General features: G+C 39.5%; 1 protein-coding gene across 2 annotated transcripts in view; it reads left to right on the top strand.

Moving 5' to 3' along the window:
- Ak5 (adenylate kinase 5) overlaps positions 1–12,036 on the top strand; it is a 265,916-nt gene that overhangs the window by 125,534 nt on the left and 128,346 nt on the right. For both annotated transcript variants that reach the window (XM_042685351.1, XM_042685340.1), the window contains exon 7: positions 8,193–8,283. In XM_042685351.1, the coding sequence (XP_042541285.1) occupies positions 8,193–8,283 (91 nt within the window). The remainder of the gene's footprint in view (positions 1–8,192; positions 8,284–12,036) is intronic.

The following is a 12,036-nucleotide window of genomic DNA, read 5'->3' as shown; positions in this document are numbered from 1 at the left end:
TTTGTCCCTTCTGAGAAGACTGTCAGAATCTTAAGCCAGGAGTCCATTACTTGTCTTCACAGAAATGTCTTACATAACTCCATTCTTCTTCCCAGTTGTTGCCTCTCTTGGTCTTCCCTTCTTTATTGGTCTAGGCTCACTTGTAGAGCACCCACCCATGTATCTGTGTCTCTGGGAAATCTTCCACAGTCTCTCACCCCCCACCATCACACCACAGGCCAGAGGTGGGCTCTTCAGTTCTACAAGATCGCCACTGACTTTCATTTATTATTCTGTGGTACTGGCAATGAAGGCCTAGAGTGTGCTAAACAGCAGATACTTTTTTATTTATTGAATTTTTTTTTGTGTGTGTTGGTACTTGGGCTTGAACTCAGGATTTGACCACTGTCCATTAATTTTGTCCAAGGCTGGCCCTCTACCTCTTGAACCACATCTCAACTTCCAGGCTTTTTGGCGGTTGATTGGAGGTTTAGAGGCTCACAGACTTTCCTGCCAGGCTAGCTTCAAACCATAATCCTCAGACCTCAGCCTCCTGAGTAGTGAGAATTACAGGTGTGAGCCACTGGCACATAACAGGAGAAAGTTTTAGAAGTAAATGGAAGAAGCTAAGTGGGTAGCTCAATGGTAGAGTACTTGCCTAACATGTGAAGTCCTGGATTTGATCCCCAGCACCGCAAGAAAATAACACATAAAATTAGAAGAATGAAGAATCTCAACCAAGAGAAATAATAATAATAAAGGGAAACAGAGGTAAAGAATAAAAGAAAACAGAATGAGACCAAACTTTGAGGGCCTAAATTATCCCCTAGTCAAAATGAAGCGCTTCTGCAGAACAGTGAGTTTTGCAGGTTTTCAGGGTGCTATTTAGATGTAGGCAGCCTGGAGACACTTGAGCACTGGAAAGAACTAGGTCTATAATTAGGAAAGGTACTAAATGTCACATGAGGCTGAAATTTGGCCTCCAACTCTCTAACTTCTTTAGTTAGGCAGAATTCTTGGCAAAGATTCCACTACATTGTAATTTTATAAAATCTCAAATTGCTGGAATGCCAGAAGAAGAGAAATAGAAAGTCAGAAGGGAAAAGGAACATCTTAATTTAATTTTCTAGTTAATTTAGCGTGACAAGTGTGTGTTGTCTAACTACTAGGATCTGACACTGTTAGCTATAGTAGAAGAAAAGTAGAAAATGTAATTCTCTTCTCCAGTGAACATATCTTTTCTTTTCCAGGTTCTCCTTTCTTTCCACATTGTTAGTATCAATTAGTTGTAAAAGGGGTTTCATGTTGACATGTCTGTAGATGCATACAATGTACCTTGACCAGATTCACCCACTCCATTCCATTTTCTCTTTTTCATACTTTCATTACCAAGTGTTTTCAAAGTATTTATTCCTCACTGGTGTTTTAACAAGTTCAGAAAACCTAACTGGACTTCCTTCTGTGTATCTATTTCTAAAGTTCAGGGAGGTAGATACTTCATTGTGTTTTGTTCTTTCAGACAGGGCTTTGCTATATAACCCAGACTGACCTGGAATTTTCTATGTAACTTGGGCTGGCCTCAAACTCACTATGTAGCCCAAACTGGCCTTGATCTCACAACCCTTCTACCTTAACCTCCTAAGAACTAGGAATACAGATTTGTGCTACCCTGCTTGGCATCCAACAAATCTTTATTAAATTGAATTGCATTGTGTAAGTGGTGTAAAAGACTGGATAGACTTTATGTTGGTCCCAAGATATATTCTGAATGTTTACTTAACAAAATCTTTTATATCAACTATTATAGCAAAAGTAATTTGACACATTTTTCTGGACAACAGATCTATTAACTTTTGAGTAAGAAGCAACATATTATCTAATCAAGTTTTAGTTAATATCTTAAATACTTTCCACTTCTACTAAGTAGAGCTTTGCTTCTGCTACTTTCTTTGAAGTGGATTTATCTTCTGAGTGCTTTTTTAAAAGTTCCCTGTTATAGTGGCCACTAGTCAGCAGGCAAAAACTCAGATACTTAATGTCCATTCATGAATTTGGACTTTGGTCAGGCTAAGAATGTCTGTTCTTAGTCTATAAAATGTGAATAATCAAGGGGCTGGGAAGGTGGCTTAGTGGTAGAGCGCTTGCCTTGCATGCATGAGGCCCTGGGTTCGATTCCTCAGTGCCACGTAAACAGAAAAAGCCGGAAGTGGGGCTGTGGCTCAAGTGGTAGAGAACCAGCCTTGAGCTGAAGTGCTGAGGGACAGCACCCAGTCCCAGAGTTCAGGCCCCATAACCAACCAACCAACACATATACACACACACACACACAAAGAAAAAAGAAGCTTCAATAAATTTTTTTTTAAAATGTGAATAATCAACCAGCCCACCTTACAGCTTAAGAATTGTTGCAGACCAACTTGAATCCCTTACAGTTTGGCTCTTCTCTTTCAAAAGCAACCTCCAGCAAGGCATGTAACCTAGCATCTCCCCTCTTGTTGGATGGTCCAGATGTTGACCTCCCATTCTTTAATTAGATTACTAGAGTGAGGAGTTCTGGAAAAGGGGTCTGTAGTATTTTCCCCTTAAAGGCACTTGGGAGAGCCAAGTCGTGGCTGGGCTGTGAAGAGGGGCAGCTAAGGCAATCGGGATAACAACCACAAAAGGACCCATATTGGACCTATATTCTTCTGCCTAGAAAGTATCCTAGAAGGGAGATGTATATATTCTTCCTTTGGATCCTGTGAAGGACTGAACAGCAATAAGAGAACAGAAACAGAGTCCATTCTGGATGACCTCAGTCCTGTCAACACATTAAAAAGTAGGGTTGTTCACAGAAAGAAGTTTTAGAAGGTTGCTGTGGGGTGCAATTAGAGTCAGCAGTAGACAATGAAGAGTTACCAGTTTCCCTGGGAAATGGTTAGCGTTAGCCTGAAGACCCACAGAGAGAGCTCTGTTGGGAGCTGGGACATTCTGCCTCTTACAGTGGGCCTGCTCTTACTCTTCCTGATGCTCTAGCCAGTCTGTAGGTTTCTTCTGCCTACAGCCATGGCCATCTAGATGGCATAAGTATCATGCATAGAAACAAAGTCACTTTCCACGGCCCCCAAATGTGAAATACAAAAAAGAATATTTGAGTACATTATAACCGGACCTTGCCCAGCTTAGTGTGTGAGGATTCTTCAGGGTCTATCCTGTGAGCCCTGCTTCATTTTTTTGAATGCCTAGCTAAATCTAAGGTTGCCCCAGTGGGGCTGGTAACTCACATTGCTAGCCTTGAAGAGCAATATGGACTCATATCCACTCACTTACATGACTGTGAACAAATTATTTCATGTCTTGGAAGCTTACTTTTAGTTCTGATTTAGTGTGGTGTGTGTGTGTGTGTGTGTGTGTGTGTGTGTGTGTGTGTGTACACGCATGCACGTTTTTTCTGGGGATTGATCCAGAGCCTTGCACACACTAAGTGAATGTTCTAGCACTGAACTACATCCTAGCCAAGAGGCTGTTTTGCACCTCTAAAATTAAGATAACAAATAACCTTTCTTATAGTGTAATTGTAGAGACTGAGTGATTAGAATGTCTTATATAAACTTGTATTAACAGGGGCTGGATGCAGGTTAATGCTACCGGGTACTTTCTTTAGAGTCCTGTTGAGTGCTGATGTTGAGTGCTGAGCTAATGTTGTATGAGTAATGAAAATTATTGTGAGTTAGCCCTCATTTCTCTCTGCACCAAAATAAATTAAAGTCATCATTACATTCTTTTAAAGCTTCAAACTTGGGGAAAGCAATTTTCTTAAAACATTTCAGAAAACCTTAACAGTTTTCTTTGGATATCTTTATTGTTGTTGACTTTTCCCAACAATGTATTTTGTTTGTTTGTTTTTGTTCTTGTTTTTGCTAGTCCTGGGGCTTGAACTCAGGGCCTGGGCACTTTCCCTGAGCTTTATGTGCTCAAGGCTAGCATGCTACCTCTTGAGCCACAGTGCCACTTCTGATTTTTCTGTTTATGTGGTACTGAGGAATCAAACCTAGGGTTGCATGCATGCTAGGCAAGCACTCTTCCACTAAGCCACATTCCCAGCCCTCAACAATGTTGTCTATAGTCTGAATACCAAATGAAAGACTGAACATAAAAAGGCTGGAAAGAAAATAAGTTTTTTGCCTGATATCCACAGCTTTGATGTGTCTGTGTTCATCTCTTGCACATAGTTGCTTCTAATTTTAGATGTGTATTCTTTCATGTCTTCCCTTATCTCATTCTGCTAAGAAATGATACGTTCCCCAGAGCATGGTTCCGCAGGACAGCACCACAGGAATTCTCACCAAAACACAGGTTGCTTTGGTTCCTCTCACAGAATTATCCCTAACTCTAGCCCACCACTATCCCACTTAAATGTTCTTTTTTCAAATTTTCTTCCTTCGCCCACTCTTGGCAGTACTACAGTTTCAACTCAAGTCTTCACACTTGAGGAGTAGATACTTTACTACTTGGGCCACTATGCTAGCCCTTTTGTTGGCTGGTTATTCTCAAGACAGGGTTTTACTTTATGCCTATGCTACCCTGCACTGTGGTCCTCTTATTCATTCCCCCCTTTCCTTTACCACTGGGATCATACCTGGTGCATCATTGAGCCAGCCATTTTTTGTGCTTCCTATATAGCTTGGGATGACAGGCGCTCACTGGATTGCTTAGCCACTGATTGAAATGCAGCCTCAATGAAGTTTTAGGGCCAGATGGACCTCAACCATAATCTCTTGATCTCTGCCCCAAAAGCTAATATTATACATTTGAGCTTCACATGGCTCTCTTTCAAGTTTTTTTATGAGGCTATAGAAACATAAAGCACTATAAAGCAGTATAAGCAATCATTACTCCATTATTGAATTCATTCCAGGTACTGTGAGTCTTTAAAATATTACTACTTTACTGTTATCTCACATTTGCATTGGAGAAAAAAAATCACTGTAAAGAGAATACTAGCCAGATTGTCTTTTAAAAAAAAAAGATGCCACTAAATACATAAAAGAAAACATTTGAAGGCCAGTTATTTGTATATTGAGGGGGTCTTCAGTAGGAAAGGAGGGAAATTAAGCAAGTATGCTTAATTGAAATCTCCTACATAAAACAAGGTAGAAGTAAAAATTTCAAGAAGATTATTTGATGCTAAGAGAGTACTTATAGGAAATATAAACCTGGAATGATACTAATAACAGCCCGTTTCTTTCCTTTTCCTCAATTGATGAAAACGAGAAAATGTGAGCGACAAACCTAAGCTTAATCAAAGGTGAAATCTTGAAGATGAGATCCAGTTTGCAGTCCATTTGGGTAATTGGTGGGCCAACATTGCTGGTCCCCAGAAACAATATATGTCGAAGCCTTGTTTCTGTGGTGAAGACTTGAGAAGTTTCTTGAGTTCTGAAAACCACAGTCGAAAGAAAAGAAAACCAACACTAGTTTCTGCCACTTAAAAAAGTACAAATCTTCATTGTCTCTTCGTCCTCAGATGTCCCAAAATTCTACTTTCTCCCTTGGCTATAATTTCCTCTCCTAATCTTGATATATTATGTATGCTTTTGAAAGCTGTAACATCATTTGTTATTCAGATTAAAATTGCTGTGAGTGAACTAAGGAAATCAATAAACATTTCATTTTGAAATTTCCAGTTGACCTCAGCAGCTCTCTTATATTAAATGACATAAAACAGATTGTATTGACCGTGTCCTTCATGAGTTTTCCCCTCAAAATAAGAAAAAAGGTTTTCTTAGGACAGACATCAAATTACACTCACCTAAAAAACAAAATACCCATCTTTTCTTCAGAATTTCAGAGCTAGGAACAACTATAGACATCTTCTGATCTATTGCCACATAATTCTATCTCCCTGAAACTTTTTCTGACCCTAATGATGTAAATAAATGTTTTGGAAGTACTGGGTTTGATGTCAGGACATTGTTCTTTCTAGGCAAGCAGTCTACCACTTGAGCCATGCCCCTTGCGCTCTTATTTTTTCTAGTAGGATCTCTATTTTAGGCTGGGCCTCCCTAGATAGAAGTTCTACTATTATAGTTCCTGAGAGGCTGCAAACATAGCCATGTGTCATCACATACACCATTTTGTTACTTGAAAGAGGGTCTCAAACTAAGGATGGCCTCGTCTCAATTTCTACCTCCCTAATAGGATTACAGGCCAGGCTACTACACCCAGCATAAATAATTTTTTTTGGCCAGTCCTGGGCTTGAACTCAGGACCTGAGCACTGTCCTTGAGCTTCTTTTGCTCAAGGCTAGCGTTCTACCACTTGAGTCACAGCGCCACTTTCAGCTTTTTCTGCTTATGTGGTACTGAGGAATTGAACCCAGGGCTTCATGCATGCTAGACAAGCACTCTACCATTAAGCCACATTCCCAGGCAATAAATTTTTATTCGTAGGAACTCTTATCTCTTTTTACCTATTCTGCAGTATCTCTTCTGCTAGGATTTTAGTTAATTAGTTAGTTAGTTTCAGGAATTTGCCTCAAACTACTGATCCTTCCATCATCACTTACCAAGTAACCAAGATTACAGCTACTTGCCACTGGCTTACCCTTTGTAGTTTAAAATTAGTAGCTGATATTCTTATACCTTAAAATCTTTTTCTAAAAAGAAAAAATGCTACTTTAGCTTCAAAATGCTGTTTGGAAATCCTAGAGCTAAGAATGCATGGTGTAACTGGGGCTTCCCAGCTTTGACACTGTTGACTTTTTAGGTCGGATAATGCTTTGTTGTGAGTAGACTGCCCAGTGTACTGTATGTAGGTTATTTAGTGACTTTTCCACCCTCTGCTCTGTGGCTACCAAAACTGTCTCCCATCAGACACGTTTCCTAGGAAATACTCCTAGTGGATAACTACTGATGAATAATATGGTTTGTGCAAAACAATCAACAAAATATTTGATGATTTAAAAACCAGTTCTCCCTCTACTAAGCCTACAACCTCTCTAATACTGAATGTCATCAGTTTGTGTTTAAAAAAAAACTGCCAATTCAATAGCTGCTGTTGTGATATTAAATTAGAATATTCCCCAGGGTTCCCAGGACATAACATGAGTTAAAAGAGTAGGAACAAGAGTCTCATGCCCATCACAAATGATAGAAAATAAAAAAATCGGATTGCATCCTCTGATCGTGGGAGTGAAGTGGCTTTAACAATGTCTGCAAGAATCCAAGCAGAGCAGACTGTGTGAAGGCTGCTGCAATCCCCTCAACCCCAGCTTCACCCGTCCAAAAGCTGTTGATAGGAATACAAAATATCCAGCACCCAAGAAGGTCATGTTGCCAGTGCTTGATAACCAACCTAGAGAGAGAGATGGTTTTCCAGGTGTATATATGTACGACGAAACTTTCTGTAAATACTTGCAGTTTGCTTTATCGACTATGACTCAGGAAAGCTATTTTTTAAAACTGAAAACAGACATGAATGTATGTTCAATTATTGAGCCATTTGGTAAACACACAATTTATTTATTTAATAATGTCATTTTGTAATTTTGCAAAATTTTATAAATTTTAACTTCTATATATTTCGTTCTATAATCTTCATTACATCTGAATCTGTGTAACTACATCTTCAATATAGTATCTGTAGTATCTAATACAGGATCTTAAATATGGTTTGGAAATTGTTTTAATCTTTCTTCTTTTTTAACAATAAAATAGAAAAATTCTCCCTATGTTGTTTGTAACTATATTTTCATTTGTTATGAGAAAAACTGAGCCAAAATAATGGGTGAATTCCATAATTTCTTCAGAACCTGCTTTATGAGAAAATGTTCAGGGCTGGGAATGTGGCTTAGTGGTAAAGTGCTTGCCTAGCATGCACGAAGCCCGGGGTTTGATTCCTCAGTACCACATAATCAGAAAAGGCTGGAAGTAGTGCCGTAGCTCAAGTGGTAGAGTACTAGTCTTTAGCAAAAAGAAGCTTAGGGACAGTGCCCAAGCCCTGAGTTCAAGCCCCAGGACTGTCAAAAAAAAGGAGAAAAAAAGTGTGTTCCACACTTTTCTTAATCATAAGTAAATTCCTTATTCTTCCCTACATAATGTGTAATCTAGGCTTAAAGACCTTCAAATGCCTCGTTTGTGACTCTAGTGCTTTAACTTATTACAGATGGTTACATTTTAGAATTAGCTAATTTCTTCTCATGTTCCACACTTGTCTGTCCTGATTTCCCCCAGTTTGACGCTGACCGAAATGAGGATGAAGTGTTCTATGACATCAGCATGGCAGTTGACAACAAGTTATTTCCAAACAAAGAGGCAGCAGCAGGTAAGTCACTGTGTCCTTCAAGCACCGGTACACCATGATCACCAGCCAAATGTCTTGGGCTTTTTATAAATGAGTGAAGCGCAACAAACTGCTGTCAGGCTTCAAAGCACGTCCCTGTTCTCACACACTTGCTCTTTCTGATTTAAAAATAAAGATCCTAAACAAAAGAGAAAAGCAGGGCTGTAAATCTGTCCCTTGTGATTATTTAATGCTTTTCTTCCTATCATTACACATGTAGAAACAGACAGCCATAGAATAACACAGGACTTGAAATAAATCTAGCCTGACCCATATTGGTGCAATGATTAAAAGTTATGGTTTCTTGAGAACCCCCTAGTTCGTACAGGCTGTTCCTGTGCTATGTGGAAAAGCCTCCTCTTGCTCCTCTTACATCTTCTAAACAGCCATTCCTATTCCACACCTTAGCTCCTATGTGAGCCTACCCCTTCTCTTCCTGAGACTGGCTGCTGGAAATTTGTCTGTAGGACACTTGATCAGACCCTAGGGTAAGGTTAATAGGAAGGCAATGCTTACCTACATTCTCTCTTTTTCATTCTCTTTACCCTGAGCCATTTCATCAGCCTACATCTTTTTTTTTATTATTATTCAAGAAAACCACCACCCTGGAAACAACCATTTCTGGCTTTTCCATAAACCCCCAGAAAAGTACAAGTTGGAGCCTCCCTGGAGAGTGTGTACAAAGGAATGAGTGGGTACAAACAACCTTCGAGTCCACGGTAGTTGGCCCATGCATCTGAAGCCACATACCCCACCTTGACTTAAATCCTGCCCATCTCTTCTGGAGGAGGCGTCAGCCTGGGTATGGTGTAAAACAATCCATCAACCTTATTGTCTGCCAGGAATGAATAAGCATGCTTGGTCTATATGTATACACACATTCATCTTACAAGCCTGTTTCAGGCTGTCTCATCCTAGTCCGTGCCTTAGCACCCTCCCCTTGGTTCTCCACCCTGTAGTGTGTGCAAGCCTGGAGATCCTGCTATAGGGGATTTCTGGTCCTCTTGGGAGCACTGCCTTCTGCCACTAGGTCAATTAGCACAGAGTGCTTCACAGCACCTTCACATTCTCCTCTATATCAGCCTCTTCTGTGGCCCCCACTTTTCACTTTCAGAGAAATACAACTCCATTGGGGTTCGGAGCCATCCCCATTGGGGTTCAGAGCCATCCCCATTGGCTGAGGCCCCCAGTATGGTGCACGCAGGAGCTCTGGATCTGCAGCCCGGCCTGTCATTGCATATACTGATGCAGGCACTCTAAATAGAACTTTTACCTCTGAACTTGGTGCAGACCACAGCAATAACCACATACATTCAGCTTTCTCTTCAAATCTTGGTGTTCATCTTGACTTTTTTTTTCCAAGTTATGACAGGAAAAGGCAAAAGACAAAAAGTTCCAGGCTAGAAAGAAAATGGCTAAACGTTTAAAATTTTAAACCACTGTGGGAAGCAACCTAAGAGTCGTTTCTAAGAACTGTTAAATGGCAACTCCTTTTTTTAAAAAAAATTAAGTTTTTTATTGTGAAAATACTATACAAAGGAGGGGTTACATGAGCAAGGTAATGAGTACATTTCTTATCAAGCATTGTTGTCTCCTCCTTTGTTTTTCTCCTACCATCCCTTCCCTCCCATCTCTGCAACCACCCTCCCCCCCACCCCTGCCTAAATTGTAAAGTTTGTTTTTGATATAGCCTCTTGCACATCTCATTGTTGCAATGGGTCAACCTGTATCCCTATTTAAATAATTTGTTTTTTCCCTTCCCCTCCCCAAATTATACCAATATCAAATACAGTGAAAACAGGGGTTATACCATGGGGGAGGGACGTACAAAGCAACAACAAAAAAAAAAATCATGTGTTGCCTGATAAATATGTTAGAAGTATCATCTTATCTGACCTTTTCTGCTTGTCTCAGACACATACTAGTTATTGACAACTCCTTTTTACAACTACTTAAGGATAATAATTTTAAAAGAAAGGGGAAACTTATGGATTTATAAGAAATTATGGATTTATAAGAAGGGCAAGATGGTAGTCTTCCTGGACAGACCAAAGGCATGACGTCCAACAGACTCCTTGCTTCATTTTCCAGTGATATTTACAAAAAGTGGATCTATTGCAGGAAAGACACATTGAAACCACATAAAATCAAGACATGTAATCAAGACTATTGCTGGCCTAAAGAAATGCTGTGTCTACAGGCCGAAATTTTCTTAATAGAGACCCAGAAACAACGAATCAAAGAAAGGTTGGACAAATGGGATTGCATGAAATTGCATAGCTTCTGCATGGCAAAGGATATAGCTAGCAAGATCAATAGAAAGCCCACATATTAGGAGAAGATCTTCACTAGCCATACAACGGACAAGGGTCTCATATCTAAAATATACCTGGAACTCAAAAAATTAAATCCCCCAACAACAAATCCTCAAAGAAACAACTGCCCAATAAATAAGTGGGCTAAAGACTTACAGAGAAACTTCTCTGAAGAGGAAAGAAAGATGGCCAATAGACACATGAAGAAATGCTCAGCTTCCCTAGCCATACAAGAAATGCAAATCAAAACAACATTGAGATACCACCTCACCCCAGTTAGAATGGCTATAATCAAGAACTCTAATAATGGCAGATGCTGGAGGGGATGTGGACAGAAGGGAACCTTACTACATTATTGGTGGGAGTGTAAACTTGTTCAACCACTTTAGAAAGTAGTATGGAGGTTCCTCAAAAGACTCCACATAGATAGCTCCCCTATGACCCAGCAATCCCACTTTTGGGCATTTACCTGAATGATCACAAACAAGACCACACTAAAGCTACCAGCACAACTATGTTTATTACAGTATTATTTACCATAGCTAAGATATGGAACCAACCTAAATACCCTTCAGTAGATGAATGATCAAGAAAATGTGGTATATGGAATTCTATGCCTCCATCAAAAAGAATTACATTGCCCTATTTGTTAGGAAATAGAAAGACTTGGAAAAAATTATATTAAGTGAAGTAAGCCAGGTCCCAAGAAACATAGGTCACATGGTTTCCCTTATTTGTAATAACTAGTATATGTCTGAGACAAACAGAAACTGTCAGACAGGTTGATGTTAGGCAAAATGAACCCCAAGATAAGGATTTAGATGTTTTTGTTTTCTTTCTTGCAATTGTATCCAACATATTTATACGATAATTTCTTTGTTGCTTTGTATGTACCTCCCCCAGGGTATAAACCCTGCTTTCACTGTATTTGATGTTGATATAATTTGTGGAGAGGAAGGGAAAAAACAAATCGTTTAAATAAGGTTACAGGTGGACACATTACAACAATGAGATGTACAAGATGTTATGTCAAAAAACGAATTTTACAATTTTGGCAGGGTGGGGGGTGGTGTGGGGGGTGGTAGGGGGGTGGGGAGGGGTGGAGAGGGGAAGGAATGGTATGGGGAAACAAAGGAGGAGGCAACAATGCTTGATAAGAAATGTACTCACTATCTTGCCCATGTAATTGTAACCCCTCTGTATGGTATTTCACAATAATAAAAAAATAAATTTTTTTAAAAAAATTTTTAAAAAATGCTGTGCCTATATTTTTAGTTAACACAATAGACCCTTAATAGGTGATTTTTTTTGTTGCTCCCCCACGATATAACCCCTGTTTTCACTGTATTTGATGTTGGTATAATTTGGGGAGGGGAAGGGAAAAAATAGTTTAAATAGGGATACAGGTGGATCCATTGCA

This window comes from Dipodomys spectabilis, unplaced genomic scaffold (genome assembly GCF_019054845.1).
Source record: "Dipodomys spectabilis isolate Male_0828 unplaced genomic scaffold, ASM1905484v1 ptg000002l, whole genome shotgun sequence".
Lineage (NCBI taxonomy): Eukaryota > Metazoa > Chordata > Mammalia > Rodentia > Heteromyidae > Dipodomys > Dipodomys spectabilis.
Note: the sequence above shows the minus strand (reverse complement) of the source record. Positions and strands in the feature narration are given on the sequence as shown.